Source organism: Nansenia antarctica, assembly GCF_963989245.1.
Source record: "Nansenia antarctica genome assembly, chromosome: 1".
Taxonomy (NCBI): Eukaryota; Metazoa; Chordata; class Actinopteri; order Argentiniformes; family Microstomatidae; genus Nansenia; species Nansenia antarctica.
Genome location: NC_137674.1, coordinates 20,074,712 through 20,097,344, shown reverse-complemented (window position 1 = coordinate 20,097,344; position 22,633 = coordinate 20,074,712). Strand labels below are relative to the sequence as shown.

The 22,633-nt window shown below is 45.1% G+C and overlaps 1 protein-coding gene across 1 annotated transcript in view; it reads left to right on the top strand.

Annotated features, from left to right (window-relative positions):
- cfap46 (cilia and flagella associated protein 46) overlaps positions 1-22,633 on the top strand; it is a gene marked incomplete at both ends in the record, with an annotated part of 96,584 nt that overhangs the window by 57,767 nt on the left and 16,184 nt on the right. Inside the window, 11 exons of the mRNA XM_080537398.1 lie at positions 7,199-7,396; positions 8,777-8,965; positions 9,150-9,257; positions 9,482-9,664; positions 10,307-10,480; positions 11,003-11,100; positions 11,386-11,462; positions 12,389-12,546; positions 12,830-12,936; positions 13,427-13,503; positions 18,001-18,168. Of these exons, the coding sequence (XP_080393524.1) occupies positions 7,199-7,396; positions 8,777-8,965; positions 9,150-9,257; positions 9,482-9,664; positions 10,307-10,480; positions 11,003-11,100; positions 11,386-11,462; positions 12,389-12,546; positions 12,830-12,936; positions 13,427-13,503; positions 18,001-18,168 (1,537 nt within the window). The remainder of the gene's footprint in view (positions 1-7,198; positions 7,397-8,776; positions 8,966-9,149; positions 9,258-9,481; positions 9,665-10,306; positions 10,481-11,002; positions 11,101-11,385; positions 11,463-12,388; positions 12,547-12,829; positions 12,937-13,426; positions 13,504-18,000; positions 18,169-22,633) is intronic.

The window sequence follows — 22,633 nt, the reverse complement described above, 5'->3', positions numbered from 1 at the left end:
CATTTCTTTGGCTGATGATGGAGACATCTGTGAGGACTTTACTCCTACCTCTCGTAGGGTACAGACCCCTCAGTATGTAACTGCTGAACAGTTTGCTACACTAACGGACCAAGTCAAGACCCTCGTACATACAGTAGGGAATCTACAGCTGCAGTTTGAACATCATAAAACTAGAGCAACAACACAACGTCCCCTGTCACTAGAGAGGACACAGAACCATTATCAGGTGCAGCCCGGCCGGATGCGCTCCCAGTCACCAAGCCCAACCCGGGGAGCAGCTGGCCCATGTTATAAATGTGGAGAACAAGGACACTTCAGGAGGGACTGCAGTCGATCGCCGAGCCCAACAGCTGCACGTAACCGCGGTGACAAAGGCCCAGACCAACGGGGGCAGTCAGAAGGGAGACTACATGCAGATCACAAACCACAAGGGCTACAGATTGGCTGCACCAAAAACAAGGGTGAGAGTCTACAGATTCCGGTGACAGTAAACGGCATTCCAACACAGGCTGTGGTGGACACGGGAGCCCAGACAACAGTAATCTCAGAGGAGCTGTATAGGAGTTTCTCTGGAGGTGATCCGACAAGCCTACGTAAGACCTACCTTCTAAATGCGGGAGTTGGAGATGGCATGGAAGCAAAACGTGGACTGAACGTCACCTTTAAAATTGCAGCCAAAACAATCGACTGGGACGTACACGTAGCCCCCATACGTGACTCTGTCCTCATAGGATTGGATCTGATGAAGACTCATGATGTTGTCATCCACACCCGTGGTAAGGTGTTCATCGGTAACGAACTTGTGCCCTCCAAAATAGTACGAGGGGATGGATCAGACTATCATGTTGCCAGAGTGACCCTAGGAGAGACCACCACCATACCACCTACATCTGAATGTGTGGTCTGGGGCGAGGTGGAAGAACCAAGGCCAGGTGTTCCAGCTGTACTAGAGCCTTTGAACATCACAGAAAATGTAGTCTCCGGGAGTGTTGTTACCACTATGGAGAAGCGGGTGCCAGTCCGGCTATGCAACTTCTCGACCAGCAAAGCGGCCCTGCCAAGAGGAGCATGCCTTGGACTCTTAGTTGAAGCTTATCCTGAGGAGCCATCATGTTCACCTGAGCAAAGTGTAGAGCCCATCATAGAGTCAGAGTCAGAGAGTGTGCCATCACTGGTGGTTGGAAGAGTAGCAGCAATCTCTGAGCTACCTGAACATCTTCAAAGCCTGGTTGGTGCTACTAGTGAGGCACTCAGTGAGGAGCAACAAGAACAATTTATCCAACTGCTAGTGACCTACCAATCCCTCTTTGCCAAAAGTGATTCCGACCTGGGTTACATGTCTGCTGTCACACACAAGATTGACACAGGATCGGCTAAGCCTGTGCGCCAGCGAGTGAGAAGGGCACCTCTTGGATTTCAAAGTGAAGAGCAAACACATCTTCAAGACATGCTTAAAGCCGGTGTCGTTACACCATCATCATCGGAGTGGGCCTCTCCGGTCGTCTTAGTACGCAAGAAGGATGGAGGAGTACGGTGGTGCATAGATTACCGCGGCTTGAACAGTCTGGCGGTAAAGGACGCATATCCTTTGCCCAAGATTGAAGAGTGTCTTGATGTTCTTGGGGAAGCTACAATGTTCTCAACACTTGACCTTCAGTCTGGCTATTGGCAGATAGCAGTGGATGACCAAGACCGCGGGAAGACAGCATTCATCACCAAATGGGGCCTCTATGAATACACCCGCATGCCATTTGGGCTCTGCAATGCCCCAAGCACCTTTCAGAGGGCAATGGAGCTCGTCCTCAGGGGACTCCAATGGGAAACATTGCTGATCTACCTTGACGACGTCATTGTCATTGGCAGGGGAGTGGATGAAAGCCTGGACCGGCTCGCACAGGTCTTCAAGTGTCTCCACAGCTATGGGTTGAAGCTGAAGCCTTCTAAATGTCACTTGCTTCAAGAGGAAGTTCTCTTCCTGGGCCACATTGTGAGTGGAGATGGGATCTGTCCAAACCCAGCTCTGGTCAAGGATGTACAGCGCTGGGAGCCACCCAACAACCTGAAGGAGCTGCAAGCTTTTCTTGGACTGTGTAACTACTACCGCAAGTTTGTTCCAGCTTTTGCAGAACTGGCAAGCCCTCTCCACAGCCTTTCAAAGAAGGGGGCTACATTCCTGTGGACAAATGAGCACCAAGATGCTTTTACAAAGCTGAAAGAAAAACTGACAACTACACCAGTGCTGGGATACCCCACTGTTGGAGGCAAGTACATTCTAGACACTGATGCCTCGAACCACAGTATTGGAGCTGTTCTGTCACAACTCCAGTGGGGAGAAGAGCGAGTCCTAACATACGCCAGCAGCCATCTTACACCAGCTCAGCAGAGGTACTGTGTTACCAGACGTGAGTTACTTGCTGTCGTCCGCTACACTCGTCAGTTCCGCCACTACCTACTGGGCAAGAAGTTTCTGCTACGAACAGATCATGGCAGTCTCACCTGGCTGTTTCGGTTCAAAAACCCTGAAGGTCAGTTGGCTCGCTGGCTGGAAGAGTTGAGCCAATATGACTTTGACATAGAGCATCGAGCGGGCCGGCAACACTGCAATGCTGATGCCATGTCAAGGCAAACCAGAGAACATTCAGACAAATGTGACTGTTACCAAGCTGGAAAGAACTTGTCTGATCTACCATCAATCTACCGTCAAGGATGTAAGTACTGCCGAAGACTTCATGAGCAGTGGACAAGATTTGAAGACGATGTTGATGATGTTGTGCCGCTGGCAGTTAGGAGTATTGAGTCTGGTGAGACCAGTGGTGATAACACTCAGTCGATGGAAACAGATCCACCACATACAACCATGCTGGAGACTCCAGTAGTTAACTGGCTGCAGTCAGTCAGATTGGAAGAGCTTGCCAAACTTCAGAAAGCTGATCCTGTCCTCTCCACCCTCCACACATGGAAAGAATCAGGAACACTCCCTACTAAAGATCAGGTGATGCTTGAGAGCCCTGCAGTGAGGAAGTTCTGGCTCTGCTGGCCTCAGGTCATGCTGCAGCAAGGAGTTCTCTACTACTCCTGGGAGAGAGTAGGAGCCCAACAACCAACCGTGTTGCTACTAGTTCCAGCTTCCATGCAAAGAGAGGTCCTGCAGGCTTGCCATAATCCTCCTCAATCTGGTCATCTTGGGGAAGCAAAAACACTGGAGCGCTTACGCCAGAGCTATCACTGGTATGGAATGGGTGAAGAAGTCCATCTGTTTGTGAAGAGATGCCAGCACTGCAATGCATGCAAAACTACGGGACCAGTGAAACGAGCCAAGTTGCAAAGCTACCAAGCTGGAGCACCATGGACCGTCTCCACGTAGACATCCTCGGGCCATTCCCTGTATCCAGCTCTGGAAACAAGTACATTCTCGTCATAATTGACCAGTTTACTCGATGGGTCGAAGCCTTTGCTGTTCCTGACCAAGGGGCGGAAACAACAGCAAGGAGGCTTGTGTATGACTTTATCGCCCGATTTGGAGCCCCCCTCGAGTTGCACACTGACCAAGGTCGCAATTTTGAGAGTTCCCTGTTCCAGAATGTATGCAAGCTCCTACAGATCACAAAGACAAGGACCACCCCCTACCACCCTGCCTCTAACGGACAGGTGGAAAGGTTCAACAGAACTTTACTCCAGATGATCCGGTGCTACGTGGACCAGAACCAAAAGAACTGGGATGAGCATCTGTCACTACTCACCTCAGCCTACCGCAGCTCACGCCATGCAATCACAGGGTTCACACCTAACAGGCTCATGTTTGGCCGAGAAGTTCATCAACCACAGGATATCCAGTCTGGGGCTGCAGAACTCAAATCTGACCGAATGGAGGTAGCAGATTTCCTTCATAACCTGGGAGAAGGACTTAAGGAGGCACAAAGCACAGCGAGGGAGCACCTCCGCACTGCACAAGAACGTCAGAAGAAGATGTATGATGTCCGAGCACGAGAACATTCTTACAGCGTTGGAGATTTGGTGTATGTAAAGGATGACACGAAAAAGAAGGGATTAAGCCCCAAGCTTCAAGCACCTTGGAAGGGCCCCTTGATTGTGGCTGGATGCCGTGGTCCTGTCCTCTACGATATTCAAGGGTTGAAGCGCAGAAAGATAATGCACCATGATCGGCTTAAACCATACAATAGTGAGGTGGTCCCTGCTGGGATTAAACGTCAAAGGAGTCAAGTGCTGCAGCAGTGCCAAGACCCAGCTACACAGCTACCTGAAGAGGATGTCCCGTTGGTACCAGAGCTGCCACTACAGAAAGACAATGATAAAGATCCAGCAGGGGAAGGAGCTTCTCGAGAGTCATGTGATCAAGAGGAGAAACCTCATCTCAAAGCTCCAAGGTGTCAGCAGGAAAAAAGACAAGAGGACACTCCAAAAAATACTGTTAAAACATCTAAGGGACGCATGGTTAATAAGCCAGAGAGATTCAGGAACTAGTTATTGAAAGAGAGACTGTTTAGTTTATCGGCAGATTGGTTACTTCATCCAAGAAGTTTTGCATTATAAAAAAATAAAATAAATTGTTTTACTGTAAAAACTGTTTACAAGTAGTTAAGTGTTTTAATTGTTTCACTGCTGTTTAGCTATAGGGCCTACGAGTTTGCAAAGAATGTGATGTAAGTAATCAAATAATTTAGACATGTTCATTGAGTCAACTGTTCTATTCCTAGACATGTTAATGTTAAGTCACCTGTACTGAAGGGACTCAGTACTCTTGGAGGGGGATAGTGTGAGACAGTCCACCATGGGTGGCTTTCCCTGTTGTTGTTGTTGTGTTTATGTTACCGTTATTGTTGATTGGTTACTGTATGTCACATGATCACCCAGAGAGAGAGATAGCTCGTTACCTTGGTTACGTAAACAGTCAGTGAAGGGAACAACGCTCATCGGTATGGACAGCAAAGCTGCTGTTCTGTGCCAGAGCTAGTTTTCCCGTCATCTATTAACCTGCCATCTGGGACACAATTAGTTGTATCTTGTATTGTGTATTGTGTTTTGAAGAAGTTCACTAAAGAACCAGAAACGGAGAATCCCTTGTCGTGTGAGTCATTATACCCACGCACATCAGACGGACAAAACACGACAGTATGATAGTGGTCTAGTCTATTGCAAACTAAAACTGTTATTAAAGGTGTCACTTATGTAAACGGTTACAGCTTGAAGTGGCGGTGAGGTCTGGAAAAAGATAGACAAGGTCTTTAAAAAGTCTTAGAAAGGTATTGAAATTAACCTCAAGATTCCTGTATATACCCTGTAGTAGTTCTAGTAGATTGCGCAACCAGGGAAATGCCGACATGTGTTAAAGGGAGCAAGACACGAATCTACCGGCATTTGGCTCATGAGTGAACGGCGAAAATGCCTGGACGGCACAGCTTGGGATTCCATGGAAATTATATCATGATTATGATAAAATGGCATAAGGGATGAAAAGGGGAGATGGCAGTTTTAGAAGGGGGATGATGAAGCGCGCTGGACTGAGGAACGGTCTAGCATAGGCACAGCACATCGCCATAATAGCGTTTTTTTTATTTTTATGCTTGTTGTAAATAAAAGTTCTATAATGCATTGAAATGACATTAAACTAACATAATAAGATGGTTATCATCATTTTTCAAATCTTTATTAATACGTTTTCCGAGAGAGAAATCTGTTGTGGTATTTAAAAATGGCAGCTAGCGAAGAAGTCTATGAACATGGGATGACGATTTTCATTGACCAATCAACGGTCTGCAGCGTCGCACGTCACACACAGCCTGGCCCGAAAGTACCGTTAGCTCCTAGTTGTTCCTAGTCAGGAAGGGTAGCTAAAACGGCCCGGCTCGGCCCGGCTCGGTTGGAGGTGGAGAAAGGAAAACAAACCGGGTTCACGCAGCCCGGCTCGGTACGGCACGGTAGTGGAAAAGCTCCATAAGAAACCTGACTCAAAATGCTGTTATATCCTGAGATCCTGGTCTTGGAATGACATGTCATTGGAATATAAATGAGTTGTTAAAGTGAATACAACTCTGGAGTTATGGCTGTCTCTCTTGGCTCTCAAAGGAGGACATATAGGGCCGGTTTCACAGACAAGGCTTAAGCCTAGTCCTGGACTAAATCACACTTTCAATGTAAAATCTCCATTGAAGATGCTTTTTAGTCCAGGATTAGGCTTAAGCCTTGTCTGTGAAACCGGCCCATAGATGGAAAACAAATTATTATTTTTTTTGCTATCTTGGCCTCCTGTACTATCCTGGCCTGCCGGTGTGTGCATGCTCTGCTAAATTATTTATTGAATTCATTTTCGTTCTTCGTTTCATTACAGATTTGCATTTCACAACTGGGTTATTTTATTGCACAGCGTGTAGGACGCCTATCAACTGTCTCTGTCTGTTCATGTCCCCCAATAACCTCCTAATCTGGACTTATTGTGCACGGCATCTCAGCCAAATCTTTACCATGTGGGGACCCACCTGTTGGCTCCAGATCTCAGGCCATAACCCGTTTGTAAGACAAACAGACAGACAGATAAGACAAACAGACAGACAAATAAGACAAACAGACAGATAAGACAAACAGACAGACAGATAAGACAGACAAACAGACAAATAAGACAAACAGATAGACAAACAGACAAACAGATAGACAAACAGACAGACAGACAGACAAACAGATGTGTTTGGTAGTTTGTCAGCAGCACCAGATGGTACAGCCATGTCAGAGATGGGAGCATGGGGCATGACGGGCACTGCCATCTTGAAATCGAATCTTGAAAAGACATTTGATTTGTTTTGAAATAGAACTTTAATGAGCCACCTGGCTGTAAATCCCATGTTGATATCCAGTTATGGAGATTCTCCTTCCATTCTGCCTCAGAGAGGCACTTTGGCCTGTAGATGGTGCTGGTGTCCCAACATAAGTTAGAAATAAGATAGAACTAACACTACAGATAGAAATAAGATAGAACTAACACTAAAGATAGAAATAAGATAGAACTAACACTAAAGATAGAAATAGCACATAAGATAGAACTAACACTAAAGATAGAAATAAGATAGAAACAACACTAAAGCCCCAAATGAAATCAGCCAGTACACTGGTTGGTCTATGGCGTATGCTTGGTATAAATGTTGGTGTGTGTCTGTCTGCTTGTGTCTGTCTGCTTGGCCCTTGCCAGTGTCGGCCCCTGACTCTGCCAGCCATGAGGAAGCTGCTGCGTCTCCGACTGACCCTGGCAGACGTGTCCCTGGCCATGCTGGAGCAGGTGTGTGCTGAGGAGAAGACACAGGCCCTGGCCCAGGACAGGAAGGCATCTGTGGAAAGAACCCTGGAAGAGTTTGTACGGGCCACACCGGACCTCACCTCAGCGGAACAGGTAAAGGCATATGTGACACGTTCTAATGTTCATTACTACAGTATACTGTATGTGACACGTTCTAATGCTTTGGTCCTCATGTCGGGATCCGATGTAATGATCGGACTTTTCTTTCGAAAAATGTGAACACATTTCCGCATTGTTGAAAATCAATGACATCGCTAGTCAACTGACACAGCTTGTTTTGTGAGCCTGCTAACAATGTAAAGTAGTGTTCTAGTTAACTAGGTAGCGGCGGGGGTTACTCACCCAATCCATTGCGTTGCAGTATTTTGGCTTGACTAGCGAGTTTGTGTCGTGATTCTCAACAACGTTGAAACGTAGTTCCGTGTCAGAAAAGTCTGAACATTTTGAATGGTTGCCGATATGGGGACCAAAAGACTAGAACGTTTCACAGATACACATCCTGTAGAGTAGACATCCTTTACTAGAGCTACCATACACTACACTACATTCAGTAGTTATTTAGCCATTTCTTTGAAACCGGCTCATTAGAAGTCAGTGCCATGTTTGGGTGAGCCGATTATCAACTAGCAGCACTGGATTTGGGAATTTGTCTAATATTCATTTGCGTATATGATGGGGCATGGTGGGGGACATGGGCATACTGACAGAACATGATTTCACACTAGTAATCATGTCTGGCTGATAGTAACGGGCTTTTCTCCCAAGTGAAATCATATATACCACAGCAGGACCAGTAGTGAAATCATATATACCACAGCAGGACCAATAGTGAAATCATATATACCACAGCAGGACCAATAGTGGCGATGATGACACACTTGCGAGCGGACTCGACTCGTTACGTTGTGTTTTTCTCTCTCTCTCTGTTGGTCCTATCTCATGAACAAGGGGCTCTCCTGTGAGTAATGAAATGTTGTTTTTGGAGATGGGAGGTCTCGTTCTGTTCTGCACAACCTGTAAGAGGCTTTACTTGACAAATATGATATATATATTAAATGAAATATAGTATGCGGTAGGCAAGACTGAAACACGAATCTTCTGAAATGTGCTTTCAATTGTGGGAAAACGTCACGAGGCGTTTCTCATGAACCTCTCAAAACGGTATTAGGATAAACTCAAAGTTAGAAGAAGTCGAAGGCATTGACCGTTCTGTTTCCACTCCTCTCCTTCTCCATTTCCCCATCTGCTTCCACCTGGTACATGTCCTCCTCCCTCCTTTCCCCAATCCTCCATCATCACCTTTTTTTCCCTTTTTTTAACATTCATTTAACCATCACCTTTCTTTTTTTTATTATTATTATTTTATTTAACATTTATTTAACCAGGCAGGTCAATTAAGAACACTTTATTATCCAGTGACTTTCTGGCAGTCCCCCTCTAACCATCCTCTCCTCTCTCTACCTGTCTCTCCAGGAGTGGGTGTGCGTGGGTCAGACTCTGGGTCAGGTGGCCCTGGGCCAGCTGGCTATAGTCAACTCCCTGTCCCTGGACAGTGTGGAGGCCAGAGCCCGCTCTCTGTGTCTGGCAGGGAAGAGCCTGAGACTGCTGGCCCTGCAGAGAGACCCCCTCTACCCCTCCACCCTGTGGGACGGCTGTAGCATGGTATAGTACGCACGCACACACACACACACACACACACACGCACACACACTATCTAGAGCACCACCAGGAGGGGGTTTATCAACTCACTTAATTTAAACCGAGGAGCTCCGGTTTTGATTGTCAGTGTTCGTGACCAGATTGTTACACCAATATTGACGTAGTCTTGAACTGAACTCTTGAGCAGGATGAGAAGGAGGGCTGGCTGGAAACTAAAGCTGCACCAGGCGAGGAGGAGGAGGAGGAGGAGGAAGATTTATGCGAAGAGAATAGCGGAAAGTCAAGCGAGCTGCAGGTATACCTCATACCTTATCATTGTGTGTAAATAGCAGCTTGACCATTGTAAAGCGAGGCGGTTCTTTTAGTAGGTAAAAAAGGCACGGCTGTTCGAGTGTTAAAGCACTGAGAGCGAAGAATCACAAATCTATCCAGGACATGTTGATGTCACGTGTCATAGATGAATAAGCGTATGTCTTCTGTAGCTCCCCTATATCAGCGTGAACTCTTCTTGCTCTGCAGAGGAAGAGGGGTTCGTCCCGGCTGCTGTTGGCCCAAGCCAGTGAGACTCTGGCCCAGGCCATCAGTCTCTGCCTCCAACACAAGCTCCCTGGCCACATCCTCTCAGAGGCTTGTCTCAATATGCTGGAGTGTCACGGGCGATTCGACCCCGCCGCTGTCGGCCAATACCTCGCCCTGCTCCAGGTATGTGTGCGTGCGTGCGTGCGTGTGATTACTCAATTGACCTATCGCTAAGCCACGCCCCCTTTGAAAACTCGGACAAACAAACAACGCTTCACTGACAGTGACTGACTGACCGACCGTGACTGAATGACATTCTATGACTTACAATGGCGGGAGTTGGCAAATTTCTGATTTACCACAGCAAGTAATAGACATGATGACAAGAATATTTGTTGACAAGAATCCATTGTTGGTGACGTGTTTCAGTCCGAACGTCCCTTGCCACCTCAAAACCTACCTGTTCTCCCCTGCATACAACCTTCCTTACCCCTAGCCACCTCCCCTAACCCTGCCACCCCCCCGTCCCCCTGGACATTGCCGTGTTAATTGTTCCCTGTGCCTGTTCGTTAACTCTGTGTTCTATGTGCTCATGTTATCTGTTGCTTGTTGTTTCTGTGTTTTCTGTTCTTCCCATATTGGAATGGTCTTTTTTTTATTTGTCATTGCTATAGTACAGGTACCAAACAACGAAACATTTTCAGCGTCTTTGAGCCCCCGGAAAAGCGCTATATAAATACAATGAATTATTATTATTATTATTATTATTATTCCCCTGGAGACGAACGCAGTTCCGCGTCATCTTGCGTTCACCTCTGATCACAGAGTTGTTCCTGCGTGGCGATGATGGCTGACGTCCTGAGGTCCTCCTGCTCTGACGCCGGGTCGTCCCAGCTCTCGGCTCTGCTCAGTCTGCACAGAACCCTGCTGCCTGGACAGGAGGACAGGCCCAGTAGCATCCTGGGGGGGGTGGAGGACTCCCTCAACAGCCTCTCCAAGGTACCCTTCCTCCAAACTGTTACCAGATGTTTTCCATCAGCCCCAAGGATGTCCCAGGCGTACATCGTTTGGTTCTGTTTCTTCCTCTGAATAGGGTTCAGATTGTCTACATTCGGGTCGTGATGTCTGTATGGAACACAGGTTTTTTATATCGTTAGCCTGATAGCATAATTGCCTGAGTCATATTTTGGCTGAATTGAGCCTAACTCTTACTTTAACTCTACTCTCCTAACACTGCTGATTCACTGTGAAAATTATTGCATATCAGAATGCTTGTTTACATTCCAAAATCACTATGTCATCTCTTTGACATAGGCATTTTTGACACTACATACAAAGATGGCTCGGCTGACCACAAGTGAAGCATGACTTAGGCAATTATGCTAAGAGGCTACATGCTATGAGGCTAGCGATATATTCATTTTAAATTCCTTCATTGCATGGCCTAATGTATGCCCTGGGGTGCCTAGAGCTTGAAATCATACAGACATTCATAAGCAGGCATATTTATTGTTCGCCCAGGCCTACAACTACCTGACCATCGAACCCAACCACCTGGACTTCCTGGGAGAGCTGCCCTTTCACCTGAGAATCCTGCTGCTGCAGCACACAGATGAGGGGTACTGTCAATGTGTGTGTGTGTGTGTGTGTGTGTGTGTGTGTGTGTGTGTGTGTGTGTGTGTGTGTTCTCTCTGGCCTCATCTGTTACCGCGTCTCCTAGTCTCTGAGTACATGGCCGTGGGGGGGTCACATGTCACATTAGGTTTAGTATGCATGCATCGCTCTCCAGCACAAGTCCCTGCAATGTGTGAAGATGCCACTAGAGGGCCGATGACTTCAAATAACTGAAGTCATTCTCTTATCCAACTGCCACCCGTACGTACTGTGTGTTTGTCTGTTTTTAGGTCAGCTCTGTATGGAGCCTTCTATGAGGGGAGTAAACCTACAGAGAGCCAGAAAGGGAAGGCCATGCAGGTTCCTGGTGAGCTTTCTATTGAACTTCTCTATCTGTTTAGCATATGCTCTATATCTGATATCTGACATATTTACTCTCATATCTGTTCAGCATATCGTGAGTTTAGAATGTTGAAGGTTCTATCTCCGTTTAGGGTAGTTCAGAGATAATTGAGCGTCAAAGTTTTTATATTCCATTATGTTTTGTGAGATGGAACCTTTGTATTTGATGAATTACTAACTCAAAAATGTCAACATTTTTAAAAATTACACCACACAGGCATTAATAAACACCTAATGGATCAGATTATGTAAAAAAAACTAAATTTTGACAAAAATGTAGATATGTTATAAGTATTTTTGTGTGTGGTATTAACCAATATAACCATTATTTTATGGGAGAAGAGGATGGTTGGTCACAGCAATGTAGACTTTTTTGAGGTTAGGGTTTTAAAAAATGCAATTCATTTCTCCATACTGGATACTGGATAAATATTCCATAGTACAAAGAAAGGGTATGACATACGACCATACAACCTTGTAAGTTGTCAGCATTCAAATTTGAACTATGTTTTATTGAGACAGATGTATTCACATAACAACAGCCTATCAATAGTTGAGTTGCTAATGAAGACAAAGCGGGACAGAAGGAGAGATGAGAGCCTGGTCTGACCCCGTGACCTCTCAGCTCCAGCCCAGGAGGGAATACCCAGCCTGCACTAGTCCAAAACAACAAACTAGGCATTTGCATATTTTAGTTCCTCAAATTACCTTTCTGGGGACCGTCTTCAAAGCAGAACCCCGGCTAGCATCTGGACTTCTGGACTGCAGAGGTCCGGGAGAATGGAGAAAATAAGAGCGAATAAATGAATCACAGAAAGAGAGTCAAAGGGAGAATAAAGGAATACGGTGGCTCAGGGGGACCAATTACATGAGCTTTTGCTCTGCTCGTAGGTACGCTGGTCTGCACCAGGGTCGCCAAGGTCTCGGTCCACCCCAGGGCTCTGCTCCGGCTGAGGGACAAGACACGAGCCTTGGGCCATGAGAGCAGACACGCCCTCCTGAAGGAGGCACGTTGGCATGGCGACGGAGCCAGGGACGAGTGTGGGCACGTAGGTCCCGAACTCCCTGAGAGCCCTTGTCTTTCCTTCGCTGTTGACACAGTCTACTGGTCCTGGTACTGTAAATAAACACATACGTCTGGAGCAATAATCCTCAGCTCAGGTCTCATTCTCACTCTTGGGGGATATTTTGATGTCTTAACGTTGTTCTAGTGCTAGAGCTGTGTGTGTTCAACGGCTTGACACAGGGTTTCAAGAGAAATGTTGTTCCAATTATATTTTAAGCTTCCTGGCTTCTTTTTTTCTTTTTCTTTCTTTTTTTATCCCTGTAAAGAAATCTGACTCGGAACAGAAAATGGAATCTCATTTCCAGGACGTCGTACAGGAGATGGAGAACTACCTGCATCCAATCCTCTCTCAGTTTGACTTCTCCTGCCGCAGGTAAGTTAGCACCTGGTCAGCATATTGCCCCTTTTTTGTGCATTTTTTTTTTTTTGAGAAGTTAAATGTTATATCCCGTTTTTTTTTCACTTTGACGCAAACATTTGTGGTGCCTCATATTAGATAGTTAAGTGATATGTATTGCATGACGTTTTGACGTTGACAGTAATTATGAATGTCTTTAAACCAATCATATCTCAGAAAGATATTTAAAAGTGATAAAAGTGATAACCTATAATTGTTTTTTTTCAAGTTACTCATTGTGTGTGTGTGTGTGTGTGTGTGTGTGTGTGTGTGTGTGTGTGTGTGTGTGTGTGTGTGTGTGTGTGTGCGTGTGTGAGAGAGAGTGCCGGTCTGTCACCCCCCCCTCCCCACACACACACACACACCACATCATGTTTTCCTCATGTTTCTGGTTGGTTCTCTCATGTCTAGACCAGGATCCCTCTGTCTACTGCCTACTGATCCTGGGCTTATCTTCTGTACTCAGGCTCCAGACACCATCCATCCCCATCCCAGAGTCCACCAAGCCCAAACAGAAGGAAGAGAAAACAGGCCCAGACAAAGGTTGGATGCTCATCCTCAACCACCTATTGGTCAGGCCGCCCCTGTAGCCAGTGGAAGGTCTCTACAGTATCTGGAGTAGGGGACTGATGTTCAGAACAGCACAGCCACCACTGTTATATTGTATCAACATGATCGACACAAATGACGCTTTCCCCCTACCATCTCCATTTTTTTACAGTTTTTATTGGTTTTTAAACACACATTCATTTGCAGCATATAGTTGAGATGACATTGTAACAAAAACAACTAGGACACCCCATAACATATTTAGTTCTTTTTTAAGAAATGTGGACATCAAATGATTCAAATGTGGACATCAAATGTGGACATCATCTTCTTTCAAACAATATCCATAGATAAAGGTGATGTAATTGAACCAAAAGCAATACAAATGTAACTTGAATTGAAATGAACAAAGATGCCAATTCCTACTGAGGAAGTTAGGACACCTTATGCCCTAATAACTGATATTGCCTTTGGCTGAAATAACTTCAATTAGATGTTCCCTAATTGTTCCCCAACTGTCTACCAGTGTCTGACATCAACTGGGAGAAGATTTTTCCCACTCCCGTATGCAGAATTCTTTCACCTGTGTGCTGTTTGAGGGGAGTCTTGCATACACAGCCCATTCAAATCACCCTATAGAATCTCAAAAAAACAAATTGCCACTTCTTGGTGGATTTACTGCAATGTGTTGGGTCATTTTCATGTTGCATGGTCCACATCAGCTTCTGCTTCGAGTTTTGGACAGATGGTCTCACATTTTCCTCAAGCGCCCTCTCATACACTAAATCATTCATAGTGGATCCTATGATGGTGAGCTGGCCAGGCATTGCTGCAGCAAAGCAGCTTCAAACCATGATGTTTCCCCTCCCATGCTCCCCAGCTGGTATGAGGTTCTCATGCTCAAATGCTGCCTTTGGTTTGCCCCAAACATGTCAGAAGTCCTGAGGCCAAAGAAGTCCTGGGGCCTTATTTATACAATATATATTTTCCCGCAATTTTGGGATTTATAAAAATGTATAAAAAGAGAGCTCGGTGTGAAACTGTGCGCACCTCTACGCACACTGAGACCCAATTGAGCAACTGCAACTCGCTAGCAGAAGGATGAAACTGGAGAAAGGCTTTGAAATGGATACCATTTCCACCAACATAAATCAAAATATTACCTCTCACGTTTTATTACCTCTTATGAGTGCACACAAAGAATAGCCTGTACGTGCACACTGCCCATATGTTATTCGCCCTTGTTCTGTAGGCAATACAATATATTTACTTTTTACATTCCTATTCATTGCACGTAGTGTGAGGCTAGACATGAACAAGTTGACTTCACAGTAATGAACGTCTTCATAAGGGTAACGTTCCCCATAAGTCCAATGATTGCAATGTCCATACATTAAAGAACATGAACAAGCCCACTGTAGACAATTGACTATCATCCCCAAGCACACCCCATGTATATGGACTACGAAAACCTTAAGCGACCAGACACTTTATTACTGAACTATCAATTTTTAATAGTTGCACCACTAGTGTATCCTGTCTTACCTGTAATATTGTCACCTTTATCTTGTATTATGCCTATTGGCTTATGTCTTGTGCTGCAATGTCAGGAACCGAAGCCTAAGATTACTCTCAATATCAATATCCTAAGAATATTACTCTCAAAAACAATAAACTTGAAACATTCATGGCTTTTCAATAATGCACTGGTTAGATGATGAACTGTGTTGTCTTAGTACTTGTCAATGACAATAAGGTTGAATCTAATCTAATCTAAGAGAAAGATTGTAACTTTTTCCCATGACTGTTGGTCAGCTACACTGTCAAAATAATTACATTTATGAAGGGTATCCCATCTTACCCCAACCCTCTCATCCCTCCCTAACCCTCCCATCCCATCCCTCCCTGATCCTCTCAACCCTCGTTGTCCGTTTGCGTCCAAATATTCACCAGAATGATTGTCCATTGAGACATTTGTCTAACCAAGGAGTAGAAAAGAAGCACATTCAATATAAAGAAAAGAAAAGAGCAGGGAGAAAAAAAGAGAAAAAAAAGTATGTATGTAGTCAGCTGGTTGACCTTTACAGCGGGGGCATGAAGGGTTTACATTAGGGAACATTTTTGCCAGTTTTGCCTTGGTCAGGTGTGCTCTCAAAATATGTTGTTGTTGTATCAAGCTGTGCCTGGTACAAGGGGAAGATGTGTGTATTAAGTCAGGCACAACCCCCATTGATCATCTGTCAGTTGTTCTCCAAGGTCTTTCTCCCAGAGTCTCCTAACATCTTGCAGTGAGTGCGGGCGGGGTGATATCACATATTGTTATAGATAACAGAAATTAGACCCTTGCTATTTGGAGATAGTGAGAGAATGTGAACTACCGTGTTGTTTTTCAGGAAGACGGGGAATGAAACATGACTTTTCTGGATAAAATATCTGATTTGGAGGCATCTGAAAAAGTGATGTAATTCAAATAATTGAGAGAGTTGTGCAAACGATCCAAACTTGCCACAACATATAAATTAGAAATGGATTTAATACCCTTTGAGGACCAAACCCGAAGGTAGAAACGGAGACAGGGTGGAAAGTTATGGAAAAACGATGGATGTTTGGATGTTATGGATGTTTTGAAAAAGACAAGACGGCAATACAATCATTTTAATGAGATTATTTAGGCCGGTGTTGGATCAATGTATATATATATATGTTACGGTACATGTGAGAAAATGTTACATGTGGGAAAACTAGGGTTAGGGTTAGGTGCTAGGGTGCTACGGTTAAGGTTAGGGTTAGGGTTAGGGGTAGGATTAGGGTTAGGGGTAGGGTTAGACATGCCAGCATGTACCAAGTGGACGTAGCACCTAACCCTAATCCTAGTTTTCCCACATGTACCGTATTCCCACATGTACCGTAACACACCTATTTCGAAAAAAATCGATCTTAATTTGAATGAGCGATTATCGATTCATAAATCCCAAGATCGATAAATACTCTCTAGAGTACCAATCAAGCCGTAACCATAACATTTTGTAACGACTTGCTCCGCCATTTTTAGATTGGAATGTCCAGACGCTCAGACAACTGTCAGCGCATGCGCAAAACCTGCCGGCATCAATAAGAGGAATCGATAACCTCAGAGGCATACGATTCCGATACATCAAAACATTTTTACCAGTTCTCAATTGGAACCGGTTCTCCTTAGTTATAAATCTGAATATTTTTGTTCGTAAACTTTCTGGGGTTCGTACGTACGCAACCTTTTCATGTCAAGAGGCCGGCCTCTCTGGCTAGCTTCAGGATACGCTACTTGGTCTGGTAATGGTGGATTTGTGCAACGAAGGGACATGGGTGGGTTGTCGTGTTTCTTACGGGGAATGGTGCTTCTATGTGCCCTGTCGACTACTGGAGGAGTAGGGAAGGCCTCGATACAGAAAGTTTCCTTCAGGAATCCCCTCATAAACCTGGCATAAAGGCTGCGGGCCCTCAATTTTTTCAGGTAAGCCGGTTATCCGAATATTGTTGCGCCTCGACCTATTTTACAGCTCATCCGTCTTTAATTTTAGGCCCTGGTTTTCTCTGGCCAGGGCTGAGCAGGTGGATTCGAGGGTAGCCAGTCTGGTCTCCATGTCGCTAAGTGACGGTTCCTCATGTTGAATTGTCTGGTCATGTCTGTCAATGGTCGCTGGGTCAGCCATGAGTTAGCGGCGCTGCTAGCTGCCTGTTGTTCATTCTGGCTAGCAAGCGTGTGGTGTATTGATCACCTTCAGAAGACTGTTCATCTGGATTCTGGGGTTGCTTTTTAGAACATTTCCCATGATTATTAGCCTCTAGTACAGGTTTGCACAGGTTACTGGTAGCAATAAAGAAAATATGTATCGATTTTAGAAAGGATTTCAACAGAGATCTACCAGAATGCAACCTACTCCGCCATTAATTAAGATGATAAAAACCCATCCTTTTAATATTGCCTTTAAATTACAAAATAATTAAATTAAGATTAAAGCACTTTGAGCTGCAACGTTTGCAGGAAAAGCGCTATACAAATAAAGTTATTATTATTATTATTATTATTATTATTACTGTATTATTAGACAAACCAGAAGCCCTCTCTCATTTTTCTGATTTCTCTTTTGACTAAATGATATACAATGTATTTTCACTGTAATCTACTGTAGATAAGAAAGTGGCAAACATCCACTGACTCAGCATTCACTCTGTAAAGAGACAGTTTGGCACAACAAAAAAAGGGCTTTGAGTTGCATTCATGTACGAAAGGCGCTTCACTTCACTTCACTTCACTTCACAAACAGCATATTGGCAATAAAAATGTTAATAATGGATAATGGGATAATAGGATTGTGTGTGTGTGTGTGTGTGTGTGTGTGTGTGTGTGTGTGTGCGTGCGTGCGTGCGTGTGTGCGTGCGTGCGTGCGTGCGTGCGTGCGTGCGTGCGTGCGTGCGTGCGTGCGTGCGTGCGTGCGTGAATGTTTGCAGTGGGTTCTCCTGCAGAGCTCGGGGAGTGTGTAGTGATACTGGCGGATCGGATGCTATTGGAACTACCATTGGAAGCCTTGGCTGTGATGCAGGAGACAGGGCTCAGCTCAGTGTCCCGGGACCTTTCACTGCAGCTCCTCCACTCCCGCCTGCAGAGGGAAGAACCAGGTAAAACACCCTCACAAACTCTGCAAATACACTTTTCCATCTAAATTGAACCCACTACATTTCATTTGCATGCCCTTACTACTGTAGCAGTGTGAACAAAATACATCAATGATTTAAAGAAGTTTATAAAAACCCCAGGAACTTTCAAACTTTCAAGTGCAAATGAGCATCCCGACTGTTTGCTTGTGGCCATGGAAGTCAAGTCAGATATTTTAGGCCTAATAATAATAATAATAATAATAATAATAATAATAATAATAACTTTAATTTATATAGCGCCTTTCAAAAAGCCCAAGGACGCTTTACAGGGGAATGATCGGACAGACAAAACAGAAAACAAACAAAACAAAACTGAAACAATGACTAGGGGCCAAAGGCCTTAGAGAACAGATGAGTTTTGAGGGCTAGTTTGAAGGAGTCCAGGGTGGGTTGCGGATCACTGTGGGGAGGGAGTTCCAGAGGGTAGGTGGACCATCCAGAGGGTTTTTGTTCTACATTGATTCTATTTTTACTCCTTCATCCAAAGCATTGAATACTAATGCTGTTTTAATGACATAAGGCTTATAAAGTTCAGATTTACCTTACATTGCTTCTATAATCTGTTTTAACTTAAGGTAAAATGACACATATTTGTATGGCTTATTGGGGCACATTTTGTCACTTGTTATTTGAATTTGTGTATACTTTTGTCCTTTTAATTTGAACATCTGTGAAAAACAGAAGTCTAAACTCAATAGTTTTTTACCTCCGCAGGATTCTCCGCAGGATTCTTTAGCAGCCGCCCAAAGTGCTTAACAGATAGAAAGAGAAAACACTGGTGAAAGAGAAAAGCAAGATAAAATACAGATATAAAATAGATAAAATACAGATACAAAAACTGATTATAAAATACACTAAAAACAAGGTGCAATACGAATAGAAGTGCAAAAAGTGCAGTGTCGGGAGCCTCCCGATGGGAGGCAGGCTCACCTCAGGTCAAAGGCCAGGGAGAAGAGATGTGTTTTAGCTAGTTTTTTAAAAGTCCCAATGCTCTGGGCGGATCTGATGTGGAGGGGGAGACTATTCCAGAGCCTAGGGGCTGCTTTGGAGAAGGCTCTGTCCCCTCTTGTTTTTAGTTTGGTCCTAGGGACCTCCAGAAGCAGTTGGTCAGCTGACCTAAGGGCTCTGGATGGAGTGTGGTGGCGCAATAGGTCAGCCAAGTATGGGGGTGCCTGCCCGTTCAGTGCTTTAAAAAAAATCAAAAGTAATTTAAAATCAATACGGGGAGTGATGCCAGGATTGGGGTAATATGGTCACGCTTCTTGGCTTTCGGTGAGTAGTCGAGCTGCAGCATTTTGAACTAGCTGCAGCCGACGGAGCAGGGACTGGTCGATGCCAACATACAATGAGTTGCAGTAATCCAGCTGGGTTGTAATGAAGGCGTGGATCACCTTCTCTAGGTCCTTCTGCAGAAGATAGGCCCTTGTATGGTAACAGACAAGCTAGTCTGAAACCCCAGAACACTATTCACCACCATCAACCGTCTACTCCGCCCCCCCAACGCCCCCCACCGTCCTGGTGCTCCCGACCGCTGCTCCAAATTCCTGGACTTCTTTCACTCAAAGGTTGACTCCATCCACCAGCAGCTCCGGGCACCAATCCCTCCCGCTCCTCCTGCACCCCAGCCACACGACGACCCCGCCCCAGCGCCGTGCCCCCCCCAATGCTGCTTTTCCTCCTACTCTCCAGTGGATGCTGCCCAGTTCGCCAGGCTGGTCACCCTGGCCAAGACCTCAACCTGCTCACTGGACCCCATGCCCACTGCCTTGGTCAAGGACTGCTTACCCACCCTCTGCCCCTACATGGTGGATATTATTAATACCTCCCTGCTATCTGGCATAGTTCACACCAGCTTCAAAACTGCCTCAGTCACCCCCATCCTCAAGAAACCTGGTCTGGACCCTGATCACAACCACCGGCCGATCTCCAACCTTCCCTTCCTGAGTAAAACCCTGGAAAGAGCAGCCGCCGGTCAAATCCATCAGTATATGTCCAACCATGAGCTCTATGAGCCCCTACAATCCGGCTTCAGATTGTAGGGGCTCAGCACGGAAACCGCCCTCATTAAAATCACCAATGATCTCCTCATTGCTGCTGACTCGGGACGTTTCAGTATCCTCATCCTCTTGGACCTCTCTGCTGATTTCGACACTGTCTCCCACACCATCCTCCTCAACCGCCTCTCCACCCACCTGGGTGTCACTGGTTCAGCCCTCTCCTGGTTCACATCATACCTCTCAAACAGGGAACAGTTTGTCTCCATCCACGGCTCAAGCTCCCCCCCAGCCCCAGTCAACCGAGGCGTCCCCCAAGGCTCTGTACTCGGACCCCTCCTCTTCACCATTTACATGCTCCCCCTCGGCCAGATCCTCCGTCGTCACGGCCTTAACTACCACTGCTACGCCGATGATACCCAAATCTACCTCAGCTCCACCCCATCCTCTCCGCTCTCCCCCCAGTCCCTCATCAACTGCATGCTCGAAATAAAAACCTGGATGACATCTAACCTTCTCAAACTCAACACCAAGAAAACAGAGCTCATGGTTGTAGCACCCAAGGCGCTGCTCTGGAAGGTTGGGGACTTCATCCTCGAGGTCGACGGCTGCTCCACCCTCTCCTTCCTGTCCCACATAAAATCCATCACTAAATCTGCCTTCTTCCACCTCAGAAACATTGCCAGATTGCGACCTTCCCTCACTGTCTCCGTTGCCGAAACTCTCATCCACGCCTTCGTCACCTCCCGTCTGGACTATTGTAATGGAGTCCTGTTTGGGGTTCCCAACAAAGCCCTGGACAGGCTCCAGTACGTGCAGAACTCAGCTGCCAGGGTCCTCACCCACACCAAGCCCTGGCAGCGCATCTCCCCCACCCTCATTCACCTCCACTGGCTCCCGGTCAAGTCCCGCATCACATACAAAATCCTCCTCCTCACCTACAAATCCCTCCACGCCTGCGCCCCCCAGTACCTAACTGACCTCCTCCCCCAGCATACCCCTTCCCGGAACCTGGAACTCCCTCCCCATAGTGATCCGCAACGCCCCCACCCTGGACTCCTTCAAACTAGCCCTCAAAACCCATCTGTTCTCCAAGGCCTTTGGCCCTTAGTCATCGTTTCAGTTTTGTCTGTCTGATCATTCCCTTGTAAAGCGTCATTGGGTTTCTTGAAAGGCGCTATAGAAATTAAAGTTATTATTATTATTATTATTATTATTATTATTATTAAATAATCAGAATGAATGTCAGTATATTGCCTTCAAATCACATAATAAAGTAAATTGATTGATGTAAAAGTTAAATAGTAAAAGGTTTTAGGTTGGTCATCATGACAAAGTTTTGTTTTCATCATTCTCTCTATCTTTCTCACATGCTCAGCAAACACACACACACACACGCTTTACCTCAGATTGAGTACAGTTGCAATGCAGTAGAGTGAGCTTTTCTCTGTGTTAGTGAAGCGTCTCTTGACGGCTGCAGCTAAGGTTCTACACCTGCCCCATGTCTGAAGCACATCATCAATAGTTCACAATAGATTTCAAGATCCTTCTGCTTGTTTATAAAGCTCTCACTGGCACAGCACCAGAATATTTGAAAGACCTTTTGCTAGCATATCAGCCCAATAGAGCTCTCAGGTCTATTGATGCTGGTTTTCTCTGTGTACCACATGTACAAAAGATATATTTTTAATATTGCCTTTAAATGACTAAATAATTAAATTAAGATTATAAAAACCCATCGTTTTAATATTGCATTTAAATTACTAAATGGGTTAAAAAAAATACGGTGCCATTTGGACTTCATAACTTGTGAAAAACTTGATTTATCTATATTTTAATGTTCTATTATATAAAGGACATATCTAGCTTGCTGAAAAACATAGTGGTCGAGCTCAGGCAGCTAAATTGTATTTTATTTAGAATACCCTCTGTAGTTGAATAGGGCGAGTGTCTCCAGAACAGAGTGGACACATAACAGGGTTGACACTAACAGGGTGGACATTTTGAGTTAAAGTTAGCCTTTAGCCTGCCCGTGTTAGCATAATGCCTAGAATGACCATGAATACTTGATGAGGAATCTAATTTGCACTATATACTTTTTTTGAAATTATTCAATTTGATCTCCTCAATATTTAGGCATAACAGGGTGGACACGTTATGGTCAACCACATTAAACTCACTGGATAAAAACATAAAAATCAGATGGTAAAAGAGGTAGAAAATCACACAGCTTACAACATTTGAAATCCCCTCCACTGATGTGATGTCACCTCATGAGAGTGATGTGATTGAGAAATATGGTTTTCTTTTAAAAGCGACATTAACACAGCATAACAGGGTGGACAGTGATCGCAGGGACAAGCATACAACCTTAATGTTTTGTACAAAATGTATATATTTTTTAGAAAAACTATATTTGATTTCAATAGATA